At 41.5% G+C, this 18,654-nt stretch overlaps 2 protein-coding genes across 3 annotated transcripts in view; one reads left to right on the forward strand and one right to left on the reverse strand.

The window, feature by feature from the left end:
* Window positions 1-18,654, forward strand: part of LOC134873403 (large ribosomal subunit protein uL29-like) — an 87,476-nt gene that overhangs the window by 18,499 nt on the left and 50,323 nt on the right. Inside the window, exon 1 of one of the 2 annotated variants that reach the window (XM_063896969.1) lies at window positions 9,253-9,256. The exons of the other annotated variant lie outside the window; for it this stretch is intronic. Within the exon in view, the coding sequence (XP_063753039.1) occupies window positions 9,255-9,256 (2 nt within the window). The 5' untranslated portion in view covers window positions 9,253-9,254. Of the gene's footprint in view, window positions 1-9,252; window positions 9,257-18,654 lie in introns of those variants that run through there. 2 annotated transcript variants of the gene reach the window in all.
* si:ch211-158d24.2 (multiple epidermal growth factor-like domains protein 9) overlaps window positions 1-18,654 on the reverse strand; it is a 32,147-nt gene that overhangs the window by 4,803 nt on the left and 8,690 nt on the right. The window contains exons 3-4 of the mRNA XM_063896965.1: window positions 11,481-11,620; window positions 6,054-6,203 (exon numbers count right to left, since the gene is read on the reverse strand). Of these exons, the coding sequence (XP_063753035.1) occupies window positions 6,054-6,203; window positions 11,481-11,620 (290 nt within the window). The remainder of the gene's footprint in view (window positions 1-6,053; window positions 6,204-11,480; window positions 11,621-18,654) is intronic.

Here is an 18,654-nt window from a genome sequence, read left to right on the forward strand (position 1 = left end):
CTGTAGAGATGTTTGTCACAGAACCAGGAGGCCATTTAGAAGGGTTCTACAGCTTTACGTTTCAACATTCTGTCTTACCTGAAAGGCAAGTATTGATTTAATATGTAGCTGCTCCAATTTATACCCAAATAATGCTACACCTGAGGCAACTGTATTCATTTATAAATGATAGGTTTAAGTACAGTATGATAGTAGTAGTATGAAGGCTTCCATACAGAGCCCAGATGTCCTGTCCCCAATCATGCCCTCCAACTCCTCCTCTGGGATCTCATGGTGTCCCAGGCAGATGGGTCATACAATCCCCCAAGCATGTCTGAGGTCTGCCCTAGGGTCCCTTGCATAGGGACATACACGAAATACCTCCACAGGGAGGTGTTCAGAAAGTGGAAATCAGATCAACTCCTTAACACAAAGAAGCAGTGAATGGATGATGCTGAGGGTTAAAGCACATGGTAGGGGCTCTGGTTGGAAACATTTGTATAGGCTGTCATGATAGGGTCAACACAAGACACCACCTGACTGCACCGCACTAGAATCCTCCTGGAGCCATGCTTGGAGAGGAGCTAGGGTTATCCCTCAGAGAAAAGGTGGGGCTGCCTCAGGGTGGGCTCACCCACCAACAATGAAGACTCAACCATGGCTGTGGAAGCTTTAAATAATTCTGACATGTAAATACTGACACAACACACACAAACACTATCCTATGCAGCTCTGCAGACCAGCTGGTGCTGTTCATTCAGACACCCGTCCTCCCCACACCACAGCTCTCAGATGGATGATTCAGACTCAGATAATGGCCTTGCAATGCACTTCATGTTGGAGTCTATCTAGTGATGCACATGTTGATGTTGTACTCCAGCTCTGTGCAGGCTGCTCCTGATAAGCTAGATTTAACCTCTGCTGAGGGTCAAAGGCAGCGGCCTGCTGGGCTATATAACCAGGCGGAAACATGAGCTGCTCTCAGACCTGCTGCTGTACCGTACTCCTCCTCTCCGCTGCCACACACTGACTGTCTGACTCATACAAGAAGTGGAAAAACTTAAGATTGAAAGAGAAATTAAGTGAACACAAATATTTGATGAACCTCAGGCTAAACCGGATGAGCCCGGCCCTCCTGTACCACTGAGTAAAGATGCAATCATACATGGATGATTGAATGTGTGTGACCCACATTCTGAACCGGTGCAATGCTCGATTTCACCTCTCCATGTCTCAGTGTGGAGCTTATTCATATACAGGCCTCATCAGCACATTAAAAAAGCATCTATCCTCCCTGAGCAATGGTACTGCATTGTGGCATCATCCCATTTGTCCCTGTTGCCAGGGCAACATCTACTTGGAGGTTTGGTCTGAAACATCCTCCGCAGCCACACACAGTACTGACAGAGAGCCACTCTCCTCCTGAGCACATGTGTGATCCTGTCCTCGTGTTTCTGTCCAAACAGAGAATATAATGCCCCCCCCATTGCTGCCTGACTGGCGCTGAAATGGGCCAGCTGTGCTCATGCTGTCCCAGCTCAGCTCAGCCTGGTTTGTGTCCCTTCCTCCCACATTGCACAACCTCGGGGCAAACATAACCTGGCAGCCTAAGTGCATCTATACGTGTTGCCACACAGACTTCTACCAATGGAGCGGCAGGACACGGCAGCGTCGTCAGCCATTGGACCAGAAAGGGGAATGGCAAGGTGCGATGACATGATGAAGAATAACTGAGTAAATGCAGTGATGCAACGCTGAATGGAAGTCTCAAAAGGCCGTTTGCAGATTGGGTACGAGAGCAGTTTGATGTGGATGATTTGTCAACTGGCGTAACACGGCTTACACTGTGAAGGATTCTGAATTGGAGGTTAAGTTATACAATATTCATTTGTGTAACCTGGTTTCCTTTGCTGTCCTGTCTGCTAGCAGAACAGAATGAAACAATGAACCCATTAAGCGACTCCACAATCACAGAGATTTTATCATGTCAAACATTTAAACTGTAAAAGCTTTTTAAATCTGAGTTGCTGCTTTGTCCTTCTTATATCATTGCAACTTTAACATCATTTGGTGTTTGACTGATAATGTGCATTAATCAAGAAAATAATCCCGGAATGAATCGATAATAAAAAAGGATTGTTAGTTTAAACTTTAGCTGTGAATATATTTCAACATCCATTCTGAAGACTTGAGCTGTTGGAGAATGCATGGGAATATGTCTTTGATATTTTACATGTCCATTATCTCTAATTTAAAAAAAAGAAGTTCAATGACTATGAAAATAGCGTGGCCCATTTTAAACAGAAGTAATCAGAAATCTTGATGAACTGAACTGGGTTATCCTATAGTGCTGCCGCTCACTGAAACAGGTTACTTGATAACTAGGTTATCTTTGACTGAAGGAACACGATTGGTGTGTAGATTTGATGATTTTTGATGAGATGTGGGCGTGTCCAGTTAGAGAAATATCTGGTGAAACTTCCTGACAACTGTTCAGTAAATAACATGTTTGCAGGGGAGCTCTTCACACACTGCTGGGGAAAGGTGGAAGTGGAGGCAGCATTGGGGTCCTTTCTCAAACACAGAGACTAGCTGCAGGGCTCCGGCTCACACCCGGCTCCTCCGTTGATACAATAAACACACGGGATAATTCACCTTAACAACGTGATAACAGAGAGATTCTCCCATTGGTGGAAGACAGATATGGCTCCCAGCACCCTAGGGGCACGAGCCTGGAGCTCTGCAGCTATTGGAGAGATTCTGCTCAGGTGAATTTTGTGCCTGTTGTGACATGCCAGTGGCAGGCGGCAAACATGATTCCATGTTCCCATCCTCTCTGCACCGGAGGATGGTGTGAGAATGTCTTCATGACTCACATGACTTAAGCATTAAGGTGTACCAGGTTAGTCTGGTGTTTCACAATGACATTTAAGGCCGAAAACAAAGGCTGGTTAAGGAATGTGAAGTGACTGCAGTTCAACCCAGATCCAAACCCATCAGAGACTTTTGGGTGTGTTGTAAGTAGAGCAGCGGCAGCCTGGAGTTGAAGGAAGAGGGGCTATACAGGAAGGTCACTGTAAATCCCAAATAGAGATTAAAAGAACTCTAGTATAGAGTCTCAACTCATTTGAAATACTCCATCCTTCACCTCTTATCAGCTTTCACCAAGCAACCCATGCTACAACTAGCTAACAAAGGTGTTAGCTGATCAGCTACATCCAGGGTCATGGTGCAGCCGGTCCCTGCTTCTGAGGGGTTCTTCATCATCCCACAGCACATGGTTAGACTCTGCCACTAGCCTCCAGTGAATTCTGCCTTTTGACATTTAGCCGGTTGTGTAAAGGCAACATGAGGGCAGATTAAACACGTCAGCTAGCACTTACCCGAGGAAAGTATATAATAAAGGATCTCTCTGGGTTACTAGAGTTTAGATGTGTGTGGTGTACCTTTTTTTTTTTAAATCTCTAGTTAGGATACAACGTCTTGGTTATCAAGCAGTTAGGATAGTATTGGCAAGTTAAGAGGTTTCTGGAAGTTAAGAAGATTATTTGGTGAATTAATAAAAACACATTAATAACATTTTCAATGATTTATGTGGGGGGAGCAGTGTGTAGAGACAAAACCCTATCACCAAATACTGCTCCACGTGAGGGGACCGGGACCTATCTGCTGATCTGGAAACGCAGACTACAGAAATGTCAGTCAGGCGGGTCGCTGTGGATCGGGAGGCAGGTGAGAGAATGCATCTCTCTCCATGACTAGATGAACAGAGGCTGGAACTAATGTCTGAAACGTCCTGCCACTCAAGATGCTTTGATTCATGAACTATGTGAATGCTTCTTAAAAGTAAGAAAGGCCATTCAGTTCACTAATGGAACTGAATTTGAATTCAGTTGTGTTCACTGTATGTGTGGGACTGACTAAGACTGGAAGGTCCCTTCAAAACCATAACTGACACAAACGTGTTGGACTTTATGTCTTTGGACTTTAACAGCAGCAGTTCAATATTATAATACATGGAGTATTTGTATTTGCTTTCAGACTGGGTGTAAAATAAGAAACTGCCATCAGCCCACTAGATAACAGTAACTGTCTGGCTCTGTTCAAAGATAACACCAACCACAAGCTAAACTAAGCCTTGCTTGTTTTTTGGATAATTTCCCCTCGTACAGGGGATTATTTTACTTCCATAGTCTTGTATTTCCGAATGTCAACTATTTACTATGTGTCTGATTTAATGCTCTTAAGTTCACTTAAACTGACTGGAAACCGTTGGCATTTAAACATGTCACTACTTGCACATCTACCTCCAAACAAACAATGGCAGTTGGCAGTACATAGCAAATGCATTATTATGAACCTTATTGTTTGTTTGCCCTGCCTTGGTAGTGGTTGGAGAATTATATTGCTTGTTGTTGTAGAGTTCACACACACACACACACACACACACACACACACACACACACACACACACACACACACACACACACACACACACACACACACACACACACACACACACACACACACACACACACACACACACACACACACACACACACACACACACACACACACACACACACACACAGGCGTTGGCTTCTCTCCTTCACTTCTCTTTTCACTTTGAACAATTGGATACAAGTATATGACATGATGTCATGTTCAGATATCAACAGTACTGCTACAGTGATGTTTGACAGTGGAAATATATTTTAAAACATCGTCCATGTCAGGTTTGGGTGTCAGAATACCAAGGACCAAAGAGCAGAGCTTTGAATGAGTCTGAATGTGGTCTGTAAAAGATCTACATTCATCAGTGTGTGCTCTGCTGTACCAGAAAGCGGGGTTCTCCTGCTCACAGGGTGTTCTTTGCATCCAGCGGTCGTCCCATCACGGGACTGTGATGCAGGACACACTGCAGGGGGCACCCTGCTGCTAACGAGTCCAACTTCAGAACTAAAGTTGTACTGAATAAATATAGTCAAAATAATAATAACTACCTTGCTTGTATTGAAAACTAAAACCCAAAAGTAGGACCCCAAAAAACCTGTGCAGAGGATGTTTTGGACAAGAATACATTTGACAGTATTTAAGTTGATGCTAAGGTGGAAGAAAAGCAGCAGAGAGCCCGGGGTGGGAACCATCAGCGGTGCCCCTCCTTTGCTCGGATTGTCCTCTGATGCCATTGGAAACAGAATCCCTCCGCTGGATCAATGTCACCGTGGGCAGGTCCAGTTGAATGCTGAGGCTGAACATCTGTGAGAGCCTGTGTGCGGCACAGTGACGAGTAAAACCTCCAATCAGAGGCGCGCTAAGGACCCGTGAAGGCTAAACTGGAAAACACCACCAGGCCCGGAGGGCAGATGACCATTGAGTGAGTATTTGTGTATGACTTTTTAGGCTTTTTTTTGTAAGGTAAATAATGGTAGGAGTGGAAGCTCTTATGCACTACTGTTGATAATAAGAAGACACTAAACATAGTGATGACTTCCATAGTGATGACGCACTTGTGAAGGCTGACCTGGAAGTTAGCATTGCTCCCTCATCAAACACCTCTGGGATCTTTACATTGCATTTTGCAAAAATATGTTCTGTGGCAAACGCACATATTGATACCTACACCAGTGGGGCAGACATAGTTTATGTGGTAGAACAGCATGTGGAAACTTCTCCCGCTTGTGTTAACGCAGGCCTTTTTCAGCCATCTTGTAGATGAGGTAACTGGAAGAGGTGAAATGCTGACTCGTTTCTTAATGATACTCTATTGGACTTCCACATAAAATGTCCTGAATGTTACCTTATAGACACTCCAAACGGACTTATAGTTGTTTATTAAACCAGCGAGGTGACTGTACTTACATACTGCTGCCTACTTACACTCCCTCACAGGATATATTTTACTTTCATTTCAAGCACCTGTACACATGGTTTTAATGGATATAGGACACTATGTTTATATGTTCAGTAGAGTGGTATATTAGAGGTATCTATCTCTCCATCCATCCATATCTCTGTAACAACAAAGGATAAAGTGCTTCCCTTGCTGCCTCATGTGCATGTGAGCCACTGACCGGGTTGACACGTGCCGGTGGAGGTGGAGTTGGAACAGGGACAGGGTGCACAGGCCTGGGTGGGGTCAGCTCCCGGGCGGCGGTAGAAACCGGGCTTACACTCCTCACAGTTGGTTCCCTGGGTGTTACCCTCACAGTTCAGGCACACTCCTGCAGGACAGAACAGGATCACATGATTAAGGGGAGGGGGGCAATATTGTAACAACACACAGACACAGAAGTATCAAACTCTGATATCAATTATCAATATTACAAACAGAAATTACATTTTTGATAACAATTGCTTTTTAGTCTAAGATTGTGCTGATTTGTTTCTGGAGATTCTCAAATACTTGGGATAGTCTAGGGGATATGTCACTTGTATATATACAGTAACTTTACTTTATAAGGGCTGACATAATCATTCCAACAGTATGGGTTTTGATGTTATTAGATTGGTGTGTAATTTCAGATGGAAATCATACTGAGTGGAACGAACGGATCAGGTTTTTAAAGAAGGCTAACTCCTGATCAAGAAGTTCTCTATATCTGTCTTTGACACTATATTTGTGGTTTAAGAAAAAGAAAAAATAAGCTCTTTATATATTCTACTGATTTATTCCTCATGATCCTTAAAATTGTAACATTTATATAATCGACAAATCAAACAGAGTACAGAAAAACAAGTAAGAAAAGAGGGAAAACAAACACAGAACACAGCCAGTCACACATCCACAAACACAGACATTTCTTTTAGAAACCTGTCCTTGCTCACTTATTCGTATATTTTAAGATGGAGGTAAAGGTCAGTCTTGCCTGCAGATTTCACTCCAGTGTGCACACAGACTGAATTAAATATTACAGCGTTAAGTTACATGAGCGGTGAAACAGGGGGCAAAAAGTTTCTGCAAATCAATCTTTATGAAACCTAATCCTGACGCGTTTGCACGTCCTTACAGAGCCGGATTTTGCTTTGCAGTACTGACTTGTGATGATCCATTTTATCGTTATCGTAAACACAACAAGGAGGAAAAGAAAAGAGAGAAGAGAATAAGAGCAGAAAGAATACGGAGCTACTCTATCACCTCAAGTTGTTGGAATGTTGAGAGTGGAGAGACTGCATAAAAGAGCGAAAATACGAATATATATATATAACATAAATATATGAATAAAAAAGTAGAAAATAAATAAACTACATATCTCTCATATATAAGGGTTATTATTGAAGTTGATACACGTAGGTAATTATTGCCCATTTTAGGTGCTATCCACACAGTCATTTTAAATTCCATAGACGGTAAAAGTAATTTTCACTGTAGATAAAATGAAAAAAATGTGGCAATATACTGATTTTTTGAATTCCCACAATACAGTCATTTATTGTTGATGTAAATATTTGTGATGGTGTTTTCACTACAATGCTGTTTGCAGTTGAGCTTGCCTGTGGTTGAGTCATTGTGCTTAGCTTGCTGTGTCGGTGGAACACTGGCTCAAACCATGAATTCACCCAGAGTCAACAGAGGTGCTGCTGAAGGCGTCTGAGTCACTGCAGCAGACTCTACATTACTGCCTAAAGAGTTGTTAAAGAGGGCTTTGGCTTTGGTCTGGAGGTAGGTGCTTTCCTACACTAAATGATGGCCCAGTGATGAGTAACAACAGCTCTTAATATACTGCTGTTGATGTGAAATGATGGCTTTCCTCAGTGAAATGATTTATTGTGGGATTCCTTTGACCTGCCGCTACTGTGCACCTCCCACACTATCTGCTCTTTTCCTCATATCTCTAAACATGTGTGCTTCCAAGGTTCAGAGGTGAGTATGACATAACTTTAACATTGCAAAACTTGTGTTCTTGTGGAAAGTAACTGTTTTTCATGATAAACTAAAAATCTTTATTTTTCTCCGCATTCTTTTTTTCAGCAGGTAAATCAGGTCAGTGCGGGGACAACCTGTCGGTCCTGTTGGAAGTGATGGATCCCTGTCATGTTTATCTAAGGGCCCCGCTGTTTGGGAGTCTGTATAATTAGCATGTGCTCCTGAGTAAGTGGGAGAGCAGGGTGAGTCTTTCAGGAGGAGCTTTAAAACCTGAGCTTTGTTAATCCACAGTACAGTGAAGACTGAACCCAGACACAGTTTTCTCCATCTGTCCCCCCCCATCCCACCCCACCCCCATGTGGTGTCATGACCACTGGGAGGTGAGCAGCAATCCTCCTCCACATGTGATCGGAGATAGGAGAACCTTAAATCACACTGGAAACTGGGTTTACAACATGTTACAGTTGCTTCTTCTCTAGAACATTTCCTGATCTCCTTAGTTTTAGTTGCAGTTCCCCGCTAAATATTTACTTCAAACACACCGGGGGGTTTGTGTACTTTGTGTTAGTGTCTATCTTCAGCATATAGTACCCAGGTGCTAATGTACACAAAGCTAATGGTTTAAAGTTATTAGGAACTTAATGAGCATTATATTGGCAAACATTGCTCCGTTACTCTTCAGAGCTCTGACTCCTCGTAGAAAGGAACCACACAAAACAGCAGTGCGTTCAATAAAGGCACTAATCAGCATGTCATTGTCATATGGTTTTAGAGAGGAGATATAGAGACATCACAAAGCTTCTGGTGATTGAATAACGGTGCATGAGATCAATGAAAAGATGCTGACATTATTTCAGATTAAAGGATAATCTATCTTCTTAATGTACTTGATGGCTGTTTAATCTATAATAAAGCTTATCATTGTAAAATGGGATCACCTGTTTTCAGAGGTGGGAAGTAACTGAGTACATTTACTCAAGTAAAGTAAAGTAAAGTAAAGTTAAGTAACATTTTTAGATACTTGTACTCTACTTGAATATTCATTTTTTCCTGCTACTTTGTATTTCTACCCCACTACAGTTCAGAGGTGAATGGTGTACTTTTACTCCACTACATGTGTTTAATCCCTTTAGTTACTTTACAGACTTGGATTAATGATGGTAAATATGATCAGCCCTTAATTCAGACTTTAGTTCACCTGCAGTAAATTCAGCAGCTACCCTGCAGTATACAAAGCCATTCAAACTAGCTGCACCTTTACCAGCTCTGAGAACACTTTAATGATCAATCATTATAAAACATATCAGAGATATTATTCTGAAATGGACCAATCAAACAATGACTACTTTTACTGTCGCTACTTTAAGTACATTTAGATGAGAGTACTTTCTACTTTCACTGGAGGAACATTTAGAATACCTTTACTGTGACAGAGTATTCCTACACTCTGGTACTTCTACTTTACTCAAGTACAAGACCTGAGTACTTCTACTTTACTCAAGTACAAGACCTGAGTACTTCTACTTTTACTCAAGTACAAGATCAGAATACTTCTACTTTTACTCAAGTACAAGACCTGAGTACTTCTACTTTACTCAAGTACAAGACCTGAGTACTTCTACTTTTACTCAAGTACAAGACCTGAGTACTTCTACTTTTACTCAAGTACAAGATCAGAATACTTCTACTTTTACTCAAGTACAAGATCTGAGTACTTCTACTTTTACTCAAGAACAATATCTGAGTACTTCTACTTTTACTCAAGTACAGGATCTGAGTACTTCTACTTTTACTCAAGAACCAAATCTGAGTACTTCTACTTTTACTCAAGTACAAGGTCTGAGTACTTCTACTTTTACTCAAGTACAAGACCTGAGTACTTCTACTTTTACTCAAGTACAAGATCAGAATACTTCTACTTTTACTCAAGTACAAGATCTGAGTACTTCTACTTTTACTCAAGAACAATATCTGAGTACTTCTACTTTTACTCAAGTACAGGATCTGAGTACTTCTACTTTTACTCAAGTACCTGATCTGAGTACTTCTACTTTTACTCAAGAACAATATCTGAGTACTTCTACTTTTACTCAAGTACAGGATCTGAGTACTTCTACTTTTACTCAAGTACCTGATCTGAGTACTTCTACTTTTACTCAAGTACAAGATCTGAGTACTTCTACTTTTACTCGAGAACAAGATCTTAGTACTTCTACTTTTACTCAAGTACCAGATCTGAGTACTCCTACTTTTACTCAAGTACAAGATCTGAGTACTTCTACTTTTACTCAAGTACAAGATCTGAGTACTTCTACTTTTACTCAAGTACAATATCTGAGTACTTCTACTTTTACTCAAGTACAGGATCTGAGTACTTCTACTTTTACTCAAGTACCAGATCTGAGTACTTCTACTTTTACTCAAGTACAAGATCTGAGTACTTCTACTTTTACTCAAGTACAAGATCTGAGTACTTCTACTTTTACTCAAGAACAAGATCTGAGTACTTCTACTTTTACTCAAGTACAAGATCTGAGTACTTCTACTTTTCAATTTTAGAACAATCCCGAGCTGCAGTGCTGGATTTTGAATTATTGCAGACAATCTGAGGCAAACATTTATGAAACCTACACATTTTATACAGCAAGACAATCTTCATAAATGAAACAGTGAAGATTGCAATGATAGTTTCATCCCAAAGGCAATAAGACTGCTAAACACCTGAGCCTCCATAACCCAAAACATTTATCTGGTTGCATCTTACAATGTATTATTTATTATATTAATAGTTATCACTTAGTCTCAAATACGCAAACAGTATTTAATTGAATTTCACTGTACAATATTTAATCTTACATTCTGTTCTTATATTTATTTCTATTTACAAGTTCATAGAATCCTCACTTTCAACATTCCATGCGTAATTTAGCTTATTATATTTATTTATTTTATAAATGTATTGTATATAGTTAACTTCATCTGCACTATTTTATTCTAATTTATCCTACTTTTATTTTCTTATTTTGTCCTATTATAATATGTTGCATTGTTGGAGGAGCTCAGGACCTTAGACTTTCATGTCAACCACATTGTAGCTCCTGTGCACATGATAATAAAACCCTTGAACCTTGAATTGAATCTTGAGTGATGAAGTGTATTTGCAGGTGATGGGATTTTTCAGTTGGATATAGGAATATTCCAGAAAACAAGATCTGTGTGAATGATGGTTTATGATAGCTACATTTTGTTCAGCAGGATGATCTCCACCTACACAGCTGTTATGATATTTAAACTGTAAATGCAAGCGGCAGAAGTAAAAATCTAATGTGGTTTGAAACGGGACTACAGCCGGGTCACATGAGAACACTGCTAAGCTAATGGCAGCTAATGTTCTGGCTAATGATGTGAATTACTCTCATATAGACACTTGTCTTTATGAGACCACCATTTTTAGGAGCAAATCTGTAAAGCTTGTGCACCACACCACAGACATTATTTGAGACATCTAACCAAAAACACATGGGACCTGGAAGTGGGAAAATGCTAACTCATTCCAGGTTTTAGGACTCATTCCTGAGTCACTCTTTCGTGCATCAGTCTAACAGTAACACATGGCTGAGCTCAGCAGACTTACCCGACTGTGGGTGGCACGAGTTGGTGTGGTTCTGACACTGGCAGGGCCGGCAGCCGGTGCTGCTGAAGTGGTAGAAGCCCGGGTGGCATTCATCACATTTTGGTCCATACACTCCAGTCTTGCACACACATATCCCTGAGCTGAAAGAGGCAGAACAGACAATAAAATCAATAGAAAGCACACAGAACATTTCATTTAAATGCACCGAAAATCTGAAACGTTGACTTTAATAAATGTATTATGTCAACAGATTTCACAAAACTGTATTTGGTTAGTTGAAAGCAATAATATCACGTTTAAATAAAACATAATAAGGTTTAGCTTAATATTATTGCTTTAAACTAACCTAATAGAGTATATTATGTGAAATTTGTTAACAAAACACATTTAATTAAAGTCAACGTTCCAGTTTTTTTCAGTGTGATGTGAGCTGAGTGTGTTTGCTGTTTGAAAGCCATCATGGCATCTGATGTCCAGACTGTCATGGTGATTCCACACTTGACTTCCCACAGGTTCTCACATTCACCCATCTGCTTTCTATAACCAGTTCCAGGTATGAAGCATGTGGGAAGCACATTAATATCACTTTCTCCATCAACATGTTGGGCACGTTAAGCTCGGCCTGCAGATCGTGACCAGCAGCACACAATATAAAACCTGTATTCATAGTTTGGGCTCATTTAGAGATATTCATCTCTGAAATTGTTGCTGCTGACACAACAATTGCAGTATTTGCTGATCGAAGCAATAAGTAAACAATATTATAAGAGTTCCACAATGTTTTTTGTTTAAAAGGACATTGTACAGTTTTATATATTAGATCCTACAAAAACGACACAGTGCCGTTTTTATTTTAAACTTTTAGCAGAAATAAATGGAGCCCTTTACTGACAGCATGCATCTGAAACAAATCAGATAGAGTCCTTGAGTGGAAATGCACAAACACTGGAGCTAGACTTCAACATTCACACGTAATATTTACTCCTCCCAATTGTAATTATGAAAGGAAGCAATCTGTGCATTTCCCCAACAGCTATAGCAGCTGAGTGACACTGACAATCCTGTGAAATGAACCATCCGTCTCACTGTTAGTTTACCGCTCCACCATTCATTAGCAGCTCCAGTAATTTCAGCACACAATCATTAAAGAGATCTAGTGTCAGTCCATCTATGAATAGAACTCAAACCAAGGAATCACACTTTTAAAATCAGATTCATGTGTTTGACATAACAGTCTGATTGCTCTCAGCTGAGAACATATTAGTGGATACTGCTCCAGCAATTATATCAAATTGCATTTCAGCTCTTCGGCAATAATACCCACATGAATAACTTATTTCATTCGTTAGTGTCGCTTCCAGTTTGGATCTGCGCTCTCAGCATCCTGTGTAGCTGTCTGTTAGTGCATGCTCATTCATACATGAGGGAATAGGGAGAGGCCAGGAGAGGCTTTATTTCTTCCCAGTGAGAAATCATCCATGGCTCTCAGGACTCGAGGTAATTTCCTAGGAAAAGTGCAATGCTTAATAAAGCCTGATCAGCCCTCCAACCCAGACAATGGACTCAAACTTAATCGGAGGACAATAACTTCAAAACAATTGAAGTAAATCATAAGTGACTGGGAGCACTTTCCAAGAGCGTGTGTGTGGCTCTTCATACAATCTGGGCTTTGTTAAAACAAATGCACTTAATGCAAATGAAGGGGCCCGGGGCGTGGGCACTGCTAGGAACAAGGCTGGGAGATCAACAGTCCTTATTATCGCACGCAGGCGCACACACACACACACACACACACACACACACACACACACACACACACACACACACACACACACACACACACACACACACACACACACACACACACACACACACACACACACACACACACACACACACACACACACACACACACACACACACACACACACACACACACACACACTACAGTAGATATATACTATTCTACTGTAGTCAGAAAAAGGGACACATTGGATTCCAGAAATTCCATTGCAACATTTGTTTGGATATTAAAATACTAATACTGATAATCGACTATCTTTACCCAAAATATTGTTGTCAGTGTTTGACAGGCTGGCGTTTTGCAATTCCTTCATTCTCACTAAACCTTGCACAATAATACATAAACAGTCATATTACAATGATATTGCAAAACCTGTATAATCCTTTTTTTAAAAAAATAAAACATGTTAAGAGTTATTTATTTTGTTATTTTTATTTATTGTTTTAATTATTATTATTTATTTATTTTATTTTTTGCCATGTCTGCAAAAAAACAAACAAAAAGATTTGGAAAGCATGTTTAGTTATATGTACATACGCATATGTATGTATATGGTGTATACAGTATGTGTATAATGTGTCAAGAGGCTTTTGTTGTTTTGTAAAATAAAATAAAAAGAATCTTACCCAACTGTTAAAACATCTTCTGAAAATGAATTCAGAATCAGATGGATCTCAAATAAACTGTTGAAGAATAAAATGTAACCAGAGAGGAGCAAATTAAATGAGCTAAGAATCAAGATACTTCAATCCAATGTCACTATAACACAGTCCTGCTCAATGGTCTTAATCCACCAATATACTAAAAAGATGAAATATTAGATATTAACAAGATTAGATCTGATAAAAAGTCATATTAGTAAGTCATTTCCCCCCCAAAACAAGACAGATTGACCTAGTTCTCTGTATATATATATTCAGGATTAGCTGCTCCTCTTGATGTGAATTAACTGAACATCTTTGGGTTTCAAATTGGGTTTGGGGAAATGAGGATTTGACACAATTAATTAATAAAGCAATGGAGAAAATAATTCGCAGAGCAATCAATAATAACAGTGACAAATAAAGGAGGTCTGATTGTGATTATACTAAATTGCCCACTGCTGCCCCAGTAGTCAGTAAGGCTGGTGGTCATCTGTGCCGTCTTGGGAGAGGGGGGGGGGGCTGTCATTGTTTTGGTGTGATTTCACTGCACTGGCCTGGCACTCTGTGTCAGATCTGCGTGTTAAGTAGGTCAGTATGACATGGCCGACGAAGCTTAACCCCATTCTGCTGCTGCTGCCTGTCGGCTGTAACGTGTGGCTTGAGAGCAGACAGCAGTCATCATCTGTGCAACAGGAAGTGGTCGCCACTTTAATGACCTCGAGGTGATCGTCTGCTACAATAAGCAGGTTCAGTTGCATTGCTGGGTGTGAAAGGGTGTGCACGTCAGCAGAGCGCACGTCAGCAGCGCAGCAGGAGCTGGGTCATTGCTCCGCTCCTCCACACGAGCATGGACACGTCCAGATATTCAGAGAAATTCCTACTCGTGTAGTCAAAGAGGAGATCTGGAATGCCGTTTAGCTTGTTTACTGTCACGGTATAATGTTTGTGTGGGTGGATTTTGGGGAAACATCAAATAAAGTGCATGTAACAGGGTTAGTGCCACTCAGGTTTGAGCATTTAAAAATGCTTATGGTTTAAAATCTAAAAATCCAAACGAGGTTGAAATAGGATAGTTTAACATCTCAGCCAGAATTTGTTTGGAGGTTGCAGCTTAAAGGAATTGTCCCTTTCTGAGTTCTGTTCTGAAGCCGGCCCTATCTCCCATCACAAACTTAGGACTGGAGGCTGCTCACTCAAACGAAAGGGAACAAATACTAGTTCCAACAAATTCAAACTTTCAGATTGAAATGTTGTATCTGGTCAACATAATACCAATAAATCCACCCAAGAGTCAGTGGCTTTGGTTGGCAATGGAGTTGTCCCCGGCCGCGTTCTCAGGGTGTGTGCAGTTCAGCTGGCACAGGTGTCCAGGGACATTTTCAACAGGTCACTGTTGCAGTCTGTAACCCCCAGGTTTCAACTCCACCATCGTTCCTGTCCCCAAAAACACTAAAACCAGCAGCCTCAATGACTACCGCCCAGTGGCACTCACCTCCATCATCATGAAGTGCTTTGAGTGGTTAGTCAAAACTTTCATCACCTCCTCCCTCCCTGCCTCCCTGGACCCCCTGCAGTTTGCCTAAAGAGCAATCACCCTTCACACTTCCCTCTCCCGAAAATGCTGTTCACCGACTACAGTTCAGCATTCAACACCATTGTGCCCAAGTTTGTCATCAAGCTCAAGGACCTCGGGCTCAGCAGTACCCTCTGATCCTGAACTTCCTGACGGGCAGACCCCAGGCAGTGCGGGTGGAAAACATCACATCCTCCACCCTGATCCTCAACACTGGAGCTCCTCAAGGTTGCATGCTCAGCCCTCTCCTCTACTCCCTGTTCACACACGACTGAGTGGCCACACACAGCTCCAACACGGTATCATTCTGGGCGCCTCCCTTTCATTTGCACCACACATTAAAAACATCACCCGCATTGCCATTTTCCATTTTCGGAACATCTCCAGACTCCGCTCATCTCTGTCCCAACCCAGCACTGAAATCCTGGTTCACTCATTCGTTACATCCCGGATTGATTATTGCAATGCACTCCTGACTGGCCTTCCCACCAAACTCCTCAATAGACTGAAAATAATTCAGAACTCTGCTGCCCGGATCATCACCCGCACCAACTCATCCGACCACATCACCCCCATTCTCATTCAACTACACTGGCTTCCTGTACGATACCGTATTGACTAAGAAAACATTCTACTCACATATAAAGCTCTCCACAACCAAGCCCCCATCTACATAACTGACCTCCTTCAGGAGTACACCACACCCCCTCCCACAGCCTCCGCTCTTCCTCCGTTGGACTACTCTCCATCCCCAGCTCTCACCTCAGCACCATGGGTGCTTGAGCTTTCAGCTGCTCGGCACCCAGACTTTGGAACTCCCTGCCACTACATATCCGACAGTCAGATTCCATAACAACATTCAAAATCCAACTCAAAACCCACCTATTCAAACGGGCATTCTCATTAGAAACTGTACTGCCATTTCCTGTTGTGTGTCTGGTTTTACCCCTCCAAATAAAATGTATTATTATTATTATTAACACCGTCATGAAGTTTGCTGACGACAAGACCGTCATCGGCCTGATCACAGACGGCGACGACCTTCTACAGGTGCAGCATAGAGAGCATCCTGACCTTCTACAGGTGCACCATATAGAGCACCCTGACCTTCTACAGGTGCACCATAGAGAGCATCCTGACCAGCTGAATCACGGCCTGGTACGGCAGCTGCACCGCCCTGAGCCGTTAGACTCTACAGACGGTGGTGAAGACTGCACAGCACATCACCAGGACGGAGCTGCCATCCATGGAGGACTTCTACTCCCAGAGGCTCAGGAAGGAAGCCCACAGGATTATCAAAGACCCCCATCACCCCAGCAACAAACTGTCCTGTCTGCTGCTGTCTGGAAAGGCGGCACCTTAGCACAGTTTGTAGAATTAGATTCCAGTGGTGGTTGCATAGGATTGGTTCCGACTTGTATATACATTCCCAACACGTTTTCATGCAACCAAAAAAAAGCAAAACACGAGGTATTTTCTCAAGCAACTGTGCCCTCATATGACTGTTAAGCAAATACAAATAATAGCATCAGACACAGCAATCAATGCAGAGTAAAAACACATGGAGGGCAATGATGCATCCACTGCAGTGACAGATGATGGGGAGGCGGAAACATCTGCACCCAAAATCAATATTTCATTAAAGCCATAGCACCATACATTATTATTGTGAAAAGAAATGCCTTTCACACAACGCCCACAGCAGCTGACCCAAATACAGGACTGACTGAAATGTTATGACAGACACAAGTGGTTTAAACAGCTCTTCTGCAAAGTATTGGCATGACCAAACTCAACATATTGAACATTGTGTGTCTTCTTAATAAAACATCCTTTGTAGAAAGACTGCAGATAGAACACTGAATTAAGAGCGCACAGAGGAGGAAATGGTATTAGGTGGTAGCATATCTGTAAATGTGTCATTTTTGTGTTTGAAAAACTGGAATAGTAGGTTACTGGATACCAGGGGAGTATCCCTCATGACTGTTTTGATGATTTGCATCTGCAAAAAACAATTCCCATCAGCCTCAGCTGTACTTTTGGTGTCACTTACCTGATGTTAGCATGTTATCACACCGATTAAAGATGAGGAACATGTTTAACATTCTTGAAACATCATTGTTAACATGATAGCATGCTGGGGCTAGCAACGCTCATAGCATCATTGTGCCTTAAAGTAAGCTGTGTCTCAATCTGGATACCTCCTTTAGCAAACTACCATTTCACAGTGAACAGCTGCTGTGACTGAATTAACCCGATATCAATAAGGCCGGTTTTCCAAAAGAGAATAGTGACATATGAAAAAAAACACGTATGTATGTGTTTCATACACGGTCTAATTATTCAAGCCGTTCTCCCCCTATTTTTACAATACTGTACTCTCGGTTTCCCAAAGTAGTCAGACGACATATGATAACTAGTATTTGGTAGCATAAGCTGGCCATGCTTTTGTTCTGTATTCCTATTATAAACCAATATCACTCAAATCTGTAAATGCTGGAACAGGATTCATATGTCATGTTGTAATCGCCCGGAATAATGTCAATTAAAGAGTGTCGAGCAGTTATAAGCACAGCTACATTTAGCAACACATTAACACATGTGGAATGCTGAACTAAATGACGCCTTTGATATTGAGCTGCCATATCAAAGTCTATTCATAAGAGAAAGCTTTACACCCCCCCCCCCCCCCCCCGCTCTGCTTCCACATGTACTGTCCATGCTGCAATATATGCAATTGTGGCTTCTGCTCATTAAGTGTTTGAAAAGGAAAAATTTGCTTGCACAGGGTATTTCTATTTTGTGCTTATTGACATGAACAGACATGACTAGAGAGAAGGTCTTGCTCTTTGGTTGGAAGGAACTGACGAAGATTTCTAAATGATGTTTGAACAAGCTGAAAATAAGTATTCTATTACCAGACCGAGCTGCTGCAAATATCTCCCTGTGATGTCATGTCGTCTATATTTGGCCAGCTATCCAGACTAATGCACCAACACAACAATGGATCAAAAATGCATCAGTTCTATCAGCGCTCAGGAGAGCAGAGCGGCATCACGCCATTACTACAGCTGAGCACAAATCCAAATCTGGTTTTTGCATCCAAACAGAGCCTTTAGTGAAGAGCTCTGGCTCTGAGCCTCACATTGTGCT

This window comes from Eleginops maclovinus, chromosome 12, assembly GCF_036324505.1.
Source record: "Eleginops maclovinus isolate JMC-PN-2008 ecotype Puerto Natales chromosome 12, JC_Emac_rtc_rv5, whole genome shotgun sequence".
In the NCBI taxonomy this organism is placed as follows: domain Eukaryota; kingdom Metazoa; phylum Chordata; class Actinopteri; order Perciformes; family Eleginopidae; genus Eleginops; species Eleginops maclovinus.